This window comes from Protomyctophum parallelum (genome assembly GCF_964188405.1).
Source record: "Protomyctophum parallelum genome assembly, chromosome: 1".
NCBI lineage: Eukaryota > Metazoa > Chordata > Actinopteri > Myctophiformes > Myctophidae > Protomyctophum > Protomyctophum parallelum.
In genome coordinates this window covers 19,721,021-19,739,560 of record NC_139697.1, presented here as the reverse complement: position 1 = coordinate 19,739,560, position 18,540 = coordinate 19,721,021, and the positions used below count along the sequence as shown (strand labels likewise).

At 43.4% G+C, this 18,540-nt stretch overlaps 1 protein-coding gene across 2 annotated transcripts; it reads left to right on the top strand.

Annotated features, from left to right (window-relative positions):
* The first annotated feature begins 708 nt into the window (after positions 1–708).
* On the top strand, positions 709–17,675 carry nfe2l3 (nfe2 like bZIP transcription factor 3). 2 transcript variants are annotated; one of them, XM_083786819.1, is made up of 5 exons: positions 709–1,354; positions 3,358–3,429; positions 13,024–13,131; positions 13,460–13,925; positions 14,972–17,675. In XM_083786819.1, the coding sequence occupies exons 1-5, from the start codon at positions 848–850 to the stop codon at positions 15,754–15,756; spliced, it is 1,938 nt and encodes a 645-aa protein (XP_083642945.1). In that variant the 5' UTR covers positions 709–847; the 3' UTR covers positions 15,757–17,675. The 2 variants fall into 2 exon arrangements, with proteins under 2 accessions (XP_083642945.1, XP_083642944.1); XM_083786818.1 differs by having other exon boundaries at positions 709–1,358; positions 3,362–3,429.
* Positions 17,676–18,540: the final 865 nt, after the last annotated feature.

Below are 18,540 nucleotides of genomic sequence, written 5' to 3'. Positions count from 1 at the left end.
GAGCTTGTAGTCCTGCTATTTTGGGCACGCGACACGAACGTACGACGGAGAATATGCTATAACTGTCGTTCCGGGTCGTTAGCCAATCACAGCGCTAGTGCGGCCTTCCATTCTATGGGATCTAGACTCCACCAATAGTCATCTCTACACAACAACAGCTAACATCAACTTCCTCTTGGCAAATAATACAAAGTAGTCACTGTTTCAGAGGTAAGAGGTTTCAAAGCGTAGTTAACATAAACATTACCACTTTCACCAGGACAGGTGTAGGTGATAGAATATCAGTATAGTTATTAATATTAGTTTTTGTTACAACCAGCAGACCCCAAATCTTCCACGGCAACAGAGTTTTGATTGGACGAGGAAAGCAGCCAGACAGTTGTTTTTAATGGAAACCACCGGCATTTAACCCCTGGCCTGCCAAAATTCCGCACCACCCCAAACATGGAAATCGGTTAACAACAAGGGGATGATTTGAACCTATTATACTTATACATGATTATAAGATTGGTCTAAAACGAGAGTTTCAGTAAAAATTTATCTATAACGACGTTATAAAGTCAGTTAGTTTGGTTAGTTGCTGTATAGCTGCATATATATACTGCAGTAGTTTGCTGATGTTGCTGCTCGACAACCAATCTGTCAATCACAGCGCCTTGTCCGTCCCTCCGGGCCATGGGATCGTTACTATAGCCCAACAGTTTTTGCCGGCTCGGGCGGACCTCTTTGTCTGACAGGGGAACGCATGCTCTTTTGTTAGTCTTTTTCTTTGTTCAGACGGGGAAAAGGGGGTCGGTTGAGGGATAACAATTTCTCATCCGTCGTAATTCTCAAGAGCATATAGAAAATGCAAATCGCGAAAAAATATCTCACAGAAGGTCTGATCCAGTTCACGATCTTACTCAGTTTGATTGGAGTTCGCGTGGATGTCGATAGCTACTTGAACGGCTATTTCACGCCTCACGAGATTAACTTGGGACCCAGCTCAGCCTACATCCAGACCCCCTATCACAGTCTGAGAGACAACCAAGATGGATACAGCGTCCACCCCAAGTGTCCCGAATTGGACTATTTCTTCGCCAGTCGCCGGCTACTGGACGAGGTTCGGACACTTGGGTCCTCCCCGCGGTTCCCCACTCGGCTGAACGCTTGGCTGGTCCACCAGGTGCCTGACACTGACAGGACCGGGACCGATGACCCTTCGGACAACAGTAGTGGCATTGACACCGTCCCCGGGTTCGACAGCACCACCACCGGGGAACATGACGGTCAGCACCTGCCTGACAGTGGACAAGAGGAGTGCCAAACAACAAGGCCTTGCTCCACCGGAGCCTGTGAGGAGAATCTGCAAGAGGCAAGTGTTTGTTTGCAGTGATAGTGATCTAATGTGCAACATTCTTCACACTGTAAAGAAAGTTCCTTCACTAAACTTAAACAACCACCACGTACAGGCCAACTGGAGCTATTATGCATAAACTACTACATGTGGCATTTAATTCCCCCCCCTCCCCCCAATGATCATGATGCCAGCCAGAGCTGTTGTTAGCTATGTGTTGTTAGCTAGCTAATGCCAATCTATGAAGTTATGCAATGATTGGCCATTCCATTCCACAAATCACTTAAATATTCCCTACACAACTTCGTGCTAAACTTCGGATGTGCATTCACATTTCAACTTGTCAAGGGCTACCAGTACCTTGTCTCTGGGAAATTTAAACCTATTAAGTGGTGATGGTGTGACTAATTTGCAACGTGTATCAGCAAGAGTTTACTTTAAATGGAACATTACAGTACTGCTGATACTGTTTGTTTATTGTGTTTATTGTACTGTGTTATTTAGCTTATCCCAGTCTTACTGGTTCAATGCACATCTTTGTAAGTCTCCCAACTGAATGTCCAGTGCACCTGTTAACCTCCATTGTTTAACAAGCCATTGTAATAGGCTACCTTCCCCACAAGTCAGAACCGTTTGAATTATTACTTTTCTCCCAGATTAAGTCATATTAGGCTTTAGGCTACTTCCTCATCTGCAACGAGTCAACTATATTCTCTGTGAGTCAACTCAACACTATATTCACTTGGTGCCTACACTGTTACTGTTTACATTTACATCAACCAGTCACCGATTTGGATTGGATTTCCTTATTCGCGGCAAAGACCTACATTGCATTTTTATGACTGAAATTGTACCACTGGTTGATTGTCATACTCGTACAATGTCTATCTTCATGCATTCGTTCATAAAGCCCACCTCTGATTCCCCATAGTGAGCCAGTCTTACTGGTTCAGGGGAGAGACAGCTGCTACATATAGGCTCTACAGTATGTGATCCCAGAGGCCTGTCCTGACTCTGTAACTGTATCCCTCTTGTCTGGCTGCACCACCAGCTGCAGGGCTGTAGTAGAGAGGTGGAGAAGTGAGGCTTAGTCACACACCCTGTTTGCTTATACAAAAGCAGTGGACCACACTCGCACAGCCCTGCAAGGAACGTCCTGGTGACGGAGATCATGTTGACATTATGTTTGATTCTTCACCTGCTTTTTCTACATTTTGTGTAAGGTTTTTAAAAGAGCTGACTACAGTTGCACTTGCAGATTATCAGAGCCATTTTGGGCTGGACGAGCATCTTCATCAGAAGTCTACAAGTCCAAACATGGAGCCTGCTTAGAACTTTCCCTAGCTAGCATCAACATTATGTCAACACAGCAGGCGCTCCCCTTGACTGCTCTCATATAGCTCCATAGCTTATGTAATTGGGGCAGTGAATTTAGTAATGTGAAGAACATTCTGTCCTTGCAGTCCACATTTTATGCTGCAGTAGGCTGACTTGACTATAGGGTCTTGTTGCTGTTAAGCACGTAAGCTCTTCCTATATGATTAGCCTTATGACACTGAGACTTAAAGAGGACCAAAGGCCTAGTTTTATGTGTTATGTTCTCATATTCCCCAGTCACACATTCCAAATGCAAAGTGTGCTGGCACACAACACACACACACACACAAGTCCTTGAGTTCATGTATCAGGAGCCCATGACCTGACCACAGTTGACCGCCAGATAATAGCAGTTGTGTCTGACAGTGAGTTAAGCTGGGCTGGGCTCAGCTCCTTGAACAGTCACAACCACTGCATTTACAACACACTCTCTGCGCCAGAACAGACTATGGATTGTTGTCTCAGACATCCAATTTAAAAAAAAAGAATGCTGGATTGGGCTCACTAAGCCAGAAATACAATGACCTGCATTAAATTGCTTGCAAACAAACCAATAGACATGTTTCTCTTTTCTTTGTCATGCTGTTTGTCAACTGTGTCTCTTAAGATTTACTTTCTGCATCTTCATGTCTTTGCCCCACTAGGAAGATGACACCAAAGAGGAGGAGGCCATTGCACTCAGTCAGCTGACACAGAGTTCTACACTGGAACAAGAGGTGAGCATCCTCTGTTCCAGAACCGATACAGATTTTACACCCAGCAATGTTTTCACTAATATTTGGTCAAAAAATACAAAATCAGTTCTAATCAAAAGCTGAAAAATATCGATTTCATTAAACCTTTTCAAAGAGGAAAACAAACAAATAGCTCACAACCTGTAAGCTTGTAGATCACCAAGTTGAATGTGGTTAATAATGGCCTGGGCGGCTGACATGGCTGTCTGGGGACCTAGGCTGGTAATCCAGCCTGACGGTGTGTTGCGGGTTCGACCTTTGCTTCGTGTCACCCCCCCCCATCTCTCTCCACATTTCCTGTCAGCCTACTATAAATCTATCAATACAGGCAGAAATCACCCACATTAGCTGCATAATTGCCGATACAGGTAATGGGAGGGGGGAAAAAATCAAATAACCGATAAATCAGTCTGACTCTAGTATCAATATTGTCACACTTGTGTGCTGATCAAAGTACTTTAATGTCCAAAGTGTTATCAAACAGGTTCTCCAGAACTTTTAGCATGAATGGAGTGTTTCCCATTAGATTTACAAATGTCATCTTCACACGCGTGAAATGTTTTGACAGAGAGACAAGGTTTATCATACATTTTACATCAACATTGTGCCTTCTAATGACATTACTAGCCCAATCATTGATACACAAACATAATCAAATGCTTAGAGCCTTTACCAAAATGTAAAATGCCAGTGGAGACCTCGACTATCGGGTTAGGGTCAGGGCTAACTTGCGCCACGCCTTACCCCTTAATGGTTTAAATAGCCGATCTACAAGCTCACAATGTGTCAATGTAGATTGGTTAGTTGAACTATTTTAAAATGTTTTCCAAAATAAAAAAAAATAAAAAAAGGCAAATAGGTTTCGGGGTAAGAGAGGCAAGATACGGTAGTCAGTATAGACATAGTCAAAGGGGCTTTGACTGTATACCCTGATACCTGACTGACTTCTCCAAAGTGAGTGACACCCACAGCCACAATGCTAGAGGGAACAACAAGTTCCGACAACGCTCTGGCACTACCGAAAATATACAACAAACATGGGAAAATTCTCATTCTACTACTCTGCCACCAAAATGTAGAATGCCCTGACCTGACACCATCCATTTATAAAATGTGAATCACTCTGGTTTCTTTCAAAACTAGCCTGAAAAAGTATCTATCAGGAAACCACAGGGGAGCTAAATGCAATTTCCCATAGAAAAGAGGTGCCATTCACTGCTGACGTTTTCCCTTTTTCTCCTTTGTACATATAGTGTTTTTACCAGCTGCTATGCAATAGCAAGCTGAGTCTATAATCGATGTGCAGTGTGAATCTATTTTTGCGTCCGAGCATAGACATGGTAGTGCCCCGCCGGCCTCTGATTGGCCTACCGACACTGCCCGTCTTGACTGTCCTCCCTCCGAGGTGGATATAGCTAATTAGCTATGCTGGATAGTCAGATGTGATCATGTGAGGTTACTCTCCGTGGTGGGAAATAATACAAGTACGGTATGATACAAGAGAACTCAAACTGTAACTTGTAACTTTTATTTTTGTAGAAGAGGCAAACTAATATTGTTTGCTTTGACGGTATAATTGTTTGTATGCTGTAATATGATTTGATTTGGGTGTGTTTGTGTTGATTATTGTGTAATTTATTTGTATGTGTAAACTTGAAACATTATTGTACTGTATTAGTACATAGTATTAGTTTACTATAATTAGATTTATACACGATAATCAACACTAACGCTTTATTTAGAACACACCCAAATCAAATCATAGTACAACGTTCGCGTTCAATCAATTTTTCAATCAAAGCAAACGATATTAGTTTGCCTCTTCTAGCGCGTGCCAAACTGTAATTCTCTTCATTATTTCCCACCACGGAGTAACCTCGCATCTAAAAATTGGACCCGTGCAGGACTCTGCCTCAGTCTGAGAGCCCCGCCCGTCAATCATCAGTTCCGCAACCCGCCCGTTACCCTGTGATTTATATAAAACTCGAAACCAGATCCGTCCCGCCCGTCAAACGGAAGACATGTAGTTGAGTGAAGCTACTGCTGCTTATTATCACAACATAAAGTTATATCATGATTTCGACCTAAATGGCATATTGGCATAATATATCAACAAGGAGAGGATGATAAAAAAAGATTAGCCTGATGAGTCGACCCTCTTGATCCAAGGCTGTTTCAAACACGCTCATCACTCATCAGGCTAATCTTTTGAACTTTATTTACACTTAGACAGAGTGACGCATTAGGCCAACATTACCTGGGTTAGCTTTACATCTTGTGTTGAATGTTGTAGGGATGCCACAAAGTGACCATTTGCCCAATCGAATAATCTACAGCTCTGGCGATTAATAATCGATTAATCGACCCCCCCCCCCCCCCACCCCCCCAAAAAAAAAAAAAACTTTTAAGATTTTATATTATGCACATGCCATGGTCACATAACCATTATATGTTGAGTGCATGCTTTGATGGTTACAGTTTTATAATCAGTTTTGATGAGTAAACCTTTGTGGAGATCTTCTCAGTGCCATTCAGGATGGAAAATGAAATCCATTTGGATTTGGGGAGAAGTAGTTTCATAAGTGGCTGGTATGAAGTACTTGATACAAAGAGAACATGTTCAGTTCACTAGTCTACACTCTACACCTGCCTTCATTTCATCTGATTGTCTGTCTGGCAGGCACTTAACAAGCGATCGTTAACTGTGTCTGTTAGAGAGAGGGGCAGAGAAGAGTGGCTTTGCTCAACTTGATTTATACTTATATTCTCCACTCTGATGAAGGTACATGTTCGACATATCATGCAGCCTTACTTAGTAGCCAAAAAAAAAAAAAAAAAACGTTTTTTTTCTTTTTTTTCCTTTTGATTTTCGATTATGGAATATTAAAATCGATTTCGGAGACTGCAACTATTAATCGGAAAATCGATTATTCGGTGGCATCCCTAGAATGTTGGCATTATAATCCCTTGGTGTTTCATCAGCGCGAGCGAACGAACATATACTATAGGCTACAGGAGTACAGGCTGCAGCCTGGTAATAAAAAAAACACGTGAAATGCTACGATAAGGAAGCAAGGATTCGGCCATGATGTCACTGCTATGCAACAAGGATGTAGCACAGGGAAGCACAGCAGCAGAAACAGAACGCCATTATGAGGGAATCGGCAGTGATGTGATATCACTGACGATTGATTCCTTGGGCATGTGACGGATTTAACTTGTCTCCGCTGTTGAGAAAACCCCCAGCTCAGCTGCTGTTTATAACATCGTGCAGTGCGGGTCCGCTGATTTAAAAAAGGTCACCCACCCGTGTTGCGTTCCACCCGTACCCGTTAATTTATAAAGGTATATTGTCCCGCCCGTTCTTAGCCGTCAAACTCGGGTACCCACGGGGTATCCACGGGTATCCAACCCGTTGCAGGACTCTGCTCTGAGGTCAAGACGGGCAGTGTCGGTAGGCCAATCAGAGGCAGGCGGGGCGTTACCATGTCTAGTATGCTCGGACGCAAAATAGATTCACGCAGTCCAGTAGTCCTTTAGTCCTGTAGTCCAGCTGGTTTTCTCGTTGGATGATGTGTGTGTGCACCGCAAATATATGTCCGGGCGGAAACGAACGACTCAAAACACAATAGTTCCACCTTAGAGAATTTTGGTTCCTGCCTAAACTACTGTGCGGAAACTGACACAGAGGCAGTTCTAGCGGACCCCCGCAGATATTAATAATGCAGCTGGTAATTAATTGATTTAATCAATTTGGGCTTGTTTATTTGTTTATTTGTCTAGAATCTACCAAATACCAATTTTCAACCTGAAGTTGAAAATGATTAGTTTCTGATGATTCAATCATCAGAAACGACAGAATCAGGCATGGTGGTGGTGGTGTGTGTATTGTATATTGTTGTATATTCACAAAGACACTGAATACATTACTCGTACTGACTTGCAGCATGGTGAAATTGAAACTGTGTGGGTTGAATTCATTTAAAAAAATGCTAAATCAGGCCCAGGCCGTAGCGTAACGGTCTGGGCACCGGACTGGTAATCCAGTCGCAGTGTGCCGCGGGTTCGACTCCCGGACCCGACACGGCCTTTACTGCATGTCATCCCCCCATCTCTCTCCCGTTTCCTGTCAGCCTACTGTCTGTCCCTTCAAAAATCAATAAAAGGCGTAAGCCGCAAAAAAATATCTTAAAAAAAAAAAAAAAAAATGCTAAATCAGTATTAGTTACTGATTTTTGATAGTCGACTAGACTACCATCAAAATCGGTTTATAGTCGATTATTCGGCGGTAAAATATGATATTTCTTTCCATCCAACCAAGCATTAAAATACCGTGTTCTGAAACGGCCAGCGAGTGAAGGATTAACTGCAAAACGGTGAATGCAGGCCGAATGGAATAGTAAGAGTGGCGACACACTTTGATCTCGCCCAAAGCGGGTGCCTATGGGCTATAGTTCCAAACATTGGAACTATCTCATTGAGATAGAATGAGCACTTCCGCATTCCATTGTTACAATGGGAGTCAACACTAGTGTCGCCACTCTTAGGTGCTATTTACACGAGGATGGTGTTCATAAAAAACGGCAAAATAAAGTACCGTTTAGCGCTGTCATTTAGACGAGAACGGTGTTCTCAGGAGGTGAAAACGCATCGAAGTGAAACCGCCTTCCAGAGTGGAAATCATTCAGAACACAGTTTCCTATGGTCTCCATATAAACAGGCAAAACGGTGAATCCGCAAAACTTATGACATCATGGCTCATGTTGGCTCACAGCGCATATGTTTATTACATTGATGCAGAGCCATATCATTATGATATAATGGAGTTCCTGAACAAGCCTCCCTCCTCGCCTACAAAGTGCTGCTCATCAGCGATGTTGAATGTAAAACCATGATGTAAATAAAAAGCCTTGTGATAGACGGCAGCCGCGGCAGCAGCGTTTATGTAGCCTAATGTATTATAAAATATATACCATCCCGTGGCGCGCCCAGAGCCGTGTTGCGCAGGCTTGCGTGAAGGTTTCTTCTTCTTGTACGTGGGTGACCTGTCTATTTGGCAGCCCGTTATCGCCACCTAGCGACAGTATAGCATAATAGCACAACATATCATAACGTGTGCGTTCTCGTGTAAAGGGTAAGAAAAAATGAGAACGCAACGGGACTTTGACGTGTTATATGGAGATGGTCGCCGTCTAAAAGAGGCCTTACTCTGAATGCAGGCTGGCTGTGTGGCTGCCGCTCTAATTGGCCGAAATTCACATCAGCTGTTACAAGTCACGTCAAAGTTGCAAGTCCACAATGACGGAAGGACGCGTTGTGAGCTTGTAGATCTGACATTAATGCTGCACGCCTGCACTTTTGTTGGATAATCATCAAGACAGATGAATAAGAAAAAGAAACATGAAATCACTGCAAGAATAATAATATTGGGCAGAACTGAGGAGGGACTCCTGCTATACTTTACTGTACCGGACGACACGTCTCCAATCTAACTTGTTGAACAAACTACAGTAATAAACGCACCAATAGTAAAATTATTTACACACTGTAGTTGTCCCCATTTAGCATATGAGCCTATGGGGCATGCTTTTCCCAAAGCAAATCTGTCTTGAATGCTGCCGGGGCCACCGCACCTATACGAGTGACGGTAACGGCAAAACCCACGTACAGTAGCCAGGAATGGATTAGTTGGAGAACTACCAACAAAACAACAGAGCTCACAACTGCATGTCTGCTGTAGGAAAAAATATATATTTAAAATAATATTAGTGATTACTCGATTTTTGATTTACAGTGTCGACTACCGTTTTTCTAGTCGAATACCCGAATAATCAATGTTTTGGTTAATGCCCTAGTTGGCACCGTATATGGATCACATCAAAGACTTCTATAAAAACCTAGGTGTTTGTAAAGATGATTTTAAACTGGAAATGGTAACAACTGAGGTAACAACCCTTCAACCCCACAATATTCCGTCCAAATTTCTCAGACTCTGCCATCTCTATAGCTCCAATCATCACCCACATAATAAACCTCTCCATCAAACAGGGACAGGTCCCCAAGATTTCAAACTGGCCAAATTAACCCCCCCTGTACAAAAAAGGGAGCGAAATCTTTCCGGCCACCAACGTAATCAAAAAGGTCAACCAAAGAACAAGATTCCTATACAGGATCTCCTCACTGGTCGACAAAAACACCTTGAAGACCCTAACGGGAGCCCTCGTACAAGGTTTCTTCGACTATGCATGCACCTCCTGGTACCACAGCACCTCAAAGGCCCTTAAAACAAGGCTCCAGACTTCCCAAAACAAACTGGTCAGGCTTCTATTTGGCCTCTCTACCCCCGGCCGAACCCACCTCACCCCTGCCCACTTTGACAGGCTGGAATGGCTCAGGGTTGACGACTGAGTACAGAATCTTGCAATGGGTCTGGTCCACAAGATTCGATACGCTACCAAGATACCCATGTATGTACCTAAATACTTCCTTATTAATGTCAATGAAGTCCACACCCACAACACCAGAGGGAGCTCAACAAACCATGTGCAACCCAGATTCGGCACAAACGAGGGACTAAATTAATTTCGCTCCTATGCCACCAAAATATGGAACGCCCTACCAACAGTCATTAAGACATGCGAATCCCGCTCTCAAAGGGCACCTATGGACCTTCGAAACAGGCCCCGTAAAATCTGAATCTATATGGAAGTGTATATTTGTACGTCTCTAAATGTTTTGATGAATTGAAAACGGTGGGCCCTATTGTAAACGAGTGTTAACAGTTTTTGTATTGAGTTGTGCTTGAAATGTCTTGTAATTCTGCAAACTCTTAATACATCAATCAATCGATGACGGCATTATTGTGTTATTTGCAGAGCATGTGAGCAGGGGGGAAATACCACTCCTCGCCCAAGGGGGCTGTTGTCACACTCACTATCCGCTCACTCTGCTCCCCCCCGCTCCGTAGATCACTGTGATTGAAAAGAAGAATTCAAAATTAATTTTGTATTGTCCGAAACATGCAGAAAACAAGCAACGCGTGTCTATGTGTCCAGTGGTGTAGTGGTGGGGGGTTTTTTGGTACCAAGGGGCGTTTTAATGGGTGCACGCAGGCGCAACCGACAACAACTGACAACTCACAGCTGACAGTGAGTCAACTCAAGACCAGCATTAGAAAATATCTTCTTAATGAACTTAAAATTGATTATTATTATAGTTTAGTTTAGTGTTGTATAAATAGTAGGAAACTTTAGGAATCTCAAGGAATGCCTTGAATTTAAAGGTGTAGGCCATAATACAAAGAAAAACATAACACACTGCACATGTATAATTGTGGGAAAGGTTAAACAAAAACTCTAACTCTAGTCTTGATTGCATTTGCATTGAGTTTATGTTCTGGTTTCAAATAATATGTACAGTGTCAGTAATTTTAGCTTTTTTGCCATTTTGTATTTTGTTCAGGTAAAGAAAAGCTGCATAGGCTATTATAGTATTATTAAGTAGCAATAACATACAAATATATGTTTCCATTTCTGTCAAAAGGTTAATAATCACATGTTCTATTAAAACGCGATTATTTCTTGCTGATGGAAGCAGCTGTTTCATGATGATTCATTAATCTTAAGAGAAACACAGCCTAGTAAATAAATAATAAATTAGGTAAATGCACGTTTCACTTTGCACAGCATGTTACTTAGTTTACTTTACTTCAGGCAGCTCGCCTAGTTGGTCATCCACTGTCACTGCGTCTGCTGCTGGAGGTGTTGTGGCGCTGCTGCAGTAGCATAACTAAAAGGTTTCCTAAGCTGCGTTCAGACTTGAATATGTATATATATATATATATATATATATATATATTTGCCTCGGTTCGTCCCGTTTGTATCGCACCAGGTCGTGCCGCGCCTGTTCGTGCAATTCTCGTCTTTCCATTGACTTTGTGAGTAATGGAGTAAACGTAATCAACTGTGTTGCCTTCATGCAGTGTATGAGGACGTTCATGGTAAACAAATGATTTGTTTTGGGTACTCGTACTTGACACGGTGTGAATCTGGGGGGAGGTGTCGGCCGGGGGGCCAGCTAGAAACCTGTTATCCATCCATCCAGCCATCTTCAACCGCTTATCCGTAGTCGGGTCGCGGGGGCAACAGCTCCACCAGAGAGCTCCAGACTTCCCTCTCCAGAGCAACATTACTGACTTCCTCCTGGGGGATGTTCCAAGGCCAGTGAGTCGATGTAATCCCTCCATCTGCGCCTTGGTCTGTCCCGGGGTCTCCTCCCAGTGGGACGTGCATCGAGGACCTCCCTAGGGAGACGCCCGAGAGGCATCCTAACCAGGTGCCCGAACCACCTAAGCTGGCTCCTTTCCAGGCGAAGGAGCCAGCGGCTCTACTCCGAGTCTCCCGCGTGACTGAAGTTCTCAGCCTATCTCTAAGGGAGATGCCAGCCACCCGTCGGAGAATACTCATTTTGGCCGCTTGTATTCGCGACCTTATGCTGCTAGCAATTGACCAAAGGATTTTTGGGTACAGTGCGTCTATGTGGGGGGGACGCGTTCTAGCGTGCACCGTTCCGTTCCGTCCCTGCGTGTGCACAACGCCACTGTTTGTGTCTGTTTGCGACTCAAACGCTATGGGCCCTTACGGAAGCATCGCAGGTCTAAAATCCAAGTTGATCAATGCCATTTGTTTCCACGCTATATTGTAGTACAGTCAACAGTAGCCTGCTAATAGGCTGCTTATTATTAAGTCTACATTGACATTATCAATCATCATTTTTCATCCAGCGTGTCTTTTGAGTTTAATGTTCAAAACGATAAAATCACCATATTTCATATGGCTTCTCTAAAGCCACTTTTCTTGGCCAGTGGGAGTGGGACATATTGGGCTACTACTACTCGTGTCTCTCTTTGTTTAGCCTACAAATAATCGCGGAGATTGCATCGATGAGTCATATTTATTTTTCAGCATATTAGGAACAAAGGGGCTGTGTTCAAAAGAAAAGCTTCCTCGTCATCCACTCTGTTCAACCATTAAGCAGAGTCAGCTGTCTCGTGTCTTTATCTTTATCTTGTCGTTATCTTTAAAAGAGTGAGAGAATTCTTATAATTGTGTAGACTACATGAGGGAACATTAAACGATTAAGTAGATAAACACAGTGAGTGTCCTCTTCTACAACAACATTACAAGGGAGAAGGGACATTCAATAATATAAAGTTGACGTGCAGCAGGGATATATCATTAGAGGCAGATGTCCATACTCTTTGAACACAAGCTAGATGATTTCAGGAGGAGAGAGTCCCATCTCTCAGGAGAGAGTAGGAGATGGAGAGAAGGTACCGTCCCGAAATTCATGTTTGTTGTTTTTTTACCCCCCCGCCCGCCCCATGGTAATTTCTTTTAAATCTTTACTCGTCCGCCCGTCCCGCGATTCAACCCGTGGGACTACATTATTCAATCAATCAAAAAGAAACGGCACATGATGATGTGAAAGTTGTCTTTTTCAGATTCAAAAGAAAAAAGTATATTTTTGTTTAAAAAAAAATTGCTTTGTCAATGTGTTGTGTTTTGCATTTTTCAGAGCCTGTTGGATAGCACTGCTACCCTGTCTGACCTGGTGCATCCTCATTCCATTGACATTGACCAGCAATGGAGCAATTTCCTCGCACTGCCTGTCACCGACTTAGATGTAAGTTCTCCAAGTATATCTTTAGTTATTTGGTAATTTCAGATTGTCTAAAGGTGGCTGCATTGAACACCAATGCAATTTACTGATTTTTACAGATGTTATTTAGATACCACGTTGTTTAAAGAGATGCTACCTGTTTACCATTACTATTACAGATGCAAACAGTCTACCATTGTTTACCTGATATCCCAGTTTCTTTGAGGCAATTTCTAGTTTTGATCAATTTGCATTTCTCTATACTATTTACAGAGAGCAGGCAACCAGGTTTATTTTTAACTTTTACGTAACCGTGCATGTCCAGTAAAATTTATTCTGACCTCCCATTTAGGACTTGGACCCACTGGTTATGGAGCGACTCTCTGACCTGGGCTCGGACATCGGCGGTGCCATCAGCCAGGACGTCAGCCTGCGCGACGCCATGGTGACCAGGGCCGGACTCTACGGAGTCATGCCTACGGAGAGGCCCGAAGGCAGGCTGGCAGCCCAGCAGCGCCCGCCGCCATTCTTCAGACTGGAGTCTGCGAATGCCTCTCACTCGCCGTCGGGGCTTGGCCTGGGCAGCGGCGTGCTTCCCTTCGCCTCGGTGTGTAACGCGACGAGGAACGTGACGTCGTCCCACGGCACTCTGGACGGCTGTCTGGACGAGGCGGTGTTCGAGCAGATCAACCTGCTGGGTCTGGAGGGCCTGGACACCATGGAGAGTCTGGGGAGCATCGACCCCCGCGTCCTAGAGGACCTGGACTCCGACTCCGGACTGTCGCTGGAGAGCAGCTCTCAGGGTCCGGCCTCCCCAGGTCAGTTGAACATTCTGTAGTTGGGTAACCTAGAGATGAACGTCCTCTTCTTTCTTTAACCTTTATTTGTTCAGGAAAGTCAGTTGAGAGCAAAGCTCTCTTTTCCAATGACGCCCTGATTACAGTAAACATAACATGCAATTTAAACACAAATACAGATAATAAACCATTCAAAGTGAACAAGTACAGCTAGATCTCCGATAAATCCTTACAAGTCTTTTAAATCGTTCAAGTGAAATCCAGTTATTCAGTTTTAAAATGTATTGTAGACAGTTCCATATGTGAGGCGCATAGTAATGAACCCTCAATGTGTATCTGTAGCTGTACACAGTATGAGTATATAGTGAAAGTAACCGGTCTAGAGATCGACTATTTTTTAAGAATTATTGAGAATTATTTATTAACAGTTTCCGTGCCGCGAATGGATTACTCCAGGTTAATGTCGCTGCCGTATCGGACATACCCGCCTTTTGTTTTATGTGTTTAATCCGCCGTAATGTAATGAATCAAAAGAAAATCCGTCTTCGTCGCGGAGTATGAGACTGGATGCCTTCGCTGTGATGACAAAACCGGAAATCGTCACATGCTGTGGGCTGCTAGGGCTTCTGGGAAATTGAGGCCAATGGAAATGCATTGGGTGCAACGCCTCATTGAGACGAGTCTTGTGTGCGTCTTCCGGGTGCATCCGGGTGGTGGATGCGACACTCGGATCATAACAAACCACGGGACCTTTTTTCGCTGGATTTTCGCGGATTAAAAGCCCAAATAATCAGCGTATGCTCTAAAGGTAATACAACAATCTCGGCAGTGAAAGGGGGTTGATTAAAATGCGTGTTAAACGTAAAAAACAGTCAAACTGTTAACTTTTGGGTCGATTTGTTGATTTATAAACTTATTTAAAAATATATATATAAATTTGGTAGGTAAGTCTGTTATTTGTTAGATTAGTTTTGATATATTTTTGGTTAATTGCCCAGCCTATTCTGGAGTCAGACGAGTAATTGTACTTAGATTTGACACTCATATTGAACTCTTCACTCGCCCAGGTACCTTGGAGGAGGTGTCGTCGTCATCGTCGTCGTCCAGTTCATACTGCGGGGACGAGGGCGGGGCGACGGGCTACAGTAGCGAGGCGGACTCCATCCCCGCCAAAGGCGTCGCCGAGTACACCACGGAGTGGTCGCCCGTGGACCTGAGCGAGAGCGTATGGCACGACCACAGCTACTCCTCCCCCGCGTTCCTCCACCAGCCGTCGGCCATGTTCTCCCACAAGGGCATCAAGGAGGAGCCCCTGAGCGAGGACGAGGACCAGAGCACGACGGAGGAGGACCGGGAGATGAGTCGCGACGAGATGCGCGCCCGCTCCATGTGCATCCCCTTCTCGGCGCTGCAGATCGTCAACATGCCCGTGGAGGAGTTCCTGGAGGTCCTGGAGGGCCACGGCTTCTCGTCGGCGCAGGTGACCCTCCTGAGGGACATCCGGCGGCGCGGAAAGAACAAGCTGGCGGCGCAGAACTGCCGCAAACGCAAGCTCGATGCCATCTCGGGGCTCCAGGAGGAGGTGGCGAGGCTCCACGCGCAGAGAGACAGGCTGCTCAGGGAGAAGCAGCTCACCACCAAGACGATGGGCGCCGTGGGCCAGCAGATACAGCAGCTCACCAGGGACGTGCTGTCCCGGCTCAGGGACGAGTCGGGACAGGCCCTGGGCTCGGAGAGATACACCCTGCAGTGCGGGGCTAACGGGAGGGTTGTGGTTCAGCCCATAAGAAAACCTACGGTCTCCTCGACGGTAGGAAGTAAAACGGACAAGAGGAAGAAGGACAAAAAGTGAAAGCAGCGTGGGCCTGCTGGGACATGGGTGTTTTGTAGATTTTTTTCTTTTTGCATATTTTGTGAAATCACTTGCCTGGCTCTGGTTTTGGGGATTTCCTTTCCTTGAAAGTTTGGGGATTCAACTCTGTTGGGAGCCCAAAAGGGCCAATAACTGAAACGATATATAAACTCAACTTATCTGTAAATACATCTCCTTGGTTGGGAAAAAAGTAGCCTACACACTGGACAGTTATATTTTGCGTATGGTTGTACATGGGCTATTTGGTTACTTGTGTGGGGGTATAGGTGATACACAAGTGATGACTATACCGGTGTCCTCGTCATCGCCTACAACTTTTACACTGTTGACCGAGGAGACAGCCACATTGTATGAAGGTCACCATAGCTAACTGGTAAACCATATGAACCCTAGTGTCCCTGTTTTGGGGCAAACGTTCTGCAAAAATAGCAGATATACATCATGTATTGGTGTTCACAACGTGACCTGTTGTGAGCTTGTGGATCAGCCATTTTCTGCGAAGAGATTTGTTGTTGGAGGGGGGGGGGGGGGGGGTCATGTATTGAACCCTGGGGGACCCCGGCAAATAATGTACCATATACAATATAGGGTTGAATTAACAGAACAAAATGGAGGTTCAGATTTGGTTCACTCTCGAATACAATAATGTGTTTTTGTGGAAACAACAAACCTAATATCTGTAATCAGTTGGCACAGTCCTGTCTCTCTCTATGAGATGCAGAGCAACTATTAGAAAGTCTGAAAAGGTAATAATTCATTATTAGATTGTCAAAAGGGCAGCATCAATGCATTCTGCTTATAAGAGCAAATGTAACTTGTACTGTATGTGACAAACATTTAGATAATCATTTCACATTTGTGATGAAAGTAGAGATCAAAAGTAGTACACATGTAAAAGTATGCCCCTATTTCTTGTCAAATGTGACTTACAACAAAATACCAATGACAAATCTCAAAAGGCCTTAAGTTAAATTTGTATGAGTATTTTAATTATTGTGTGTATCAGAGATACACAGTTGTGCATTTGTTATGATGTCTTATTTTTTAAGTGGCTACCTTTTTATGTGTTATTTAAATTTAAAGCACAGTTAATTTGAAGCACAGTGAATTTTGCTTACGCCCCTTGTTTGAAGTACTTTTGTTTGCGTTGCGGGGGCAAACTTTACTCATTTTGCCTCACCCACAATTTATTTCATGGTATGCTTTGGACAGAGTTGACAGAATACAATTTTTATTTCTTGCCATTGCATTTGTTCATATGGGAGTTGAGGGAACTTGGAGGCTACTACAAATACAGTACTTCACAACAGATATTGTCACTTAAAAAAACCAAAATCACATGTGTGGAAACACCTGTATGTGTGCTATGTGAGGCGATACAATCAACAACTCTATTAGTAAAAAAGAAGAAATGTTGTATAATAGTTCCATTTTCAGCATATGAATAGAATAAGTTGAACAATATGTCTGAAGCTGAAAAGGAAAAAAAATGTTACTTGTTTAAAAATTAAGATTTCAAGATTGTGGGTACGTTTACCCACATGCAGTTTGTGTGTTTGTGTGTATTTGCGAGCGAGTGTGAGATATTGGAGAAAAACACACTAAATATACTAATATTTTTAGTGTGGTCCTTGAGGTAGTTTTATTGAGTCCTAATAAATTTATATTTATTTTTTTCTTTTTCTTTTTTGTTTGACCAAATTCTTTCATTACCTTTTTTTCCCCCTTTCTTCCCTGAGCTGGAAATGAGTGATTTTCTTTTGTTTGTTTTGTTTGTCAGATTTTTTTTACTTCAGTATGCATGGTGATTGATACATGTAGAAATGAGTTCTCTGAAGAAAGTTGTGTTCTTGCGCACATTCATTCTTTCTGATTAAAAGAACTAAAGGAAAAATGAAGCCATCATTATTGTGTGTGTGTGTGTGTGTGTGTGTTACTGGAGTGAAGAATACCACATACAAATCCTAAATGGCAATAGAAAATGTTATGAGGACTGTCACTGCACATCTGTGAACTAATTGTTACAGTTAAATACGAGGACATTTTGATGATGTTCTGGGCCTTCACCCAGCATGGGTATTTGGGAGAGGGGGCCGGCCCGGGAGGGACGGGTAAATGCTAAAGACTGTTGTGGTCAAGATTCCAGAAGTTTAAAATAATGCTTATGCTGCTATATATGCTTTTTTCGGATTGGTGGATGAAGGTCAGAAGGTGAGAGAGAGAGAGGTTGCAGATTTTGCACTGGGAGTCGGTCACTGGGATGTATTATGGATGTATTTCGTATTATGGACTTTGGGGGGCAGCAGTTAGCCGAAAGTCGTCCAGCCACTGCAGCCAGCCGGAAATAACCAAAGGAGCCAGGGTTGCAAGATTGTGTGAGAAACAAGCAATCAGGTCTATGAAAACAAGCCCAGACGAAGCAAGAAATTCGCCCTTGTAAATATACATATAAACGCATTAGAGCTATGGACCAGAGCTTATATATTATATATGCTTGATTGATTGAAGTATTTATTAACAGTTTATTACAGTACATTTCAAGCACAACTCAATACAAAAACTGTTAACAGTGAGGGTCCACCTTATTCAATTCATCATAGGATAATAGCATTTGAAAATCTTGGAGATTTTTTCCCCCTTTTTATGTGGAATATTAAACCTTTTTATTAACACAAATCTTGTATGGGGGTTCCTCATGGCATAACACGTTTTCAGATGAGGGTCCGCAGACAAATTTACAAGCAACTTTGCAGAAAAGCAAGC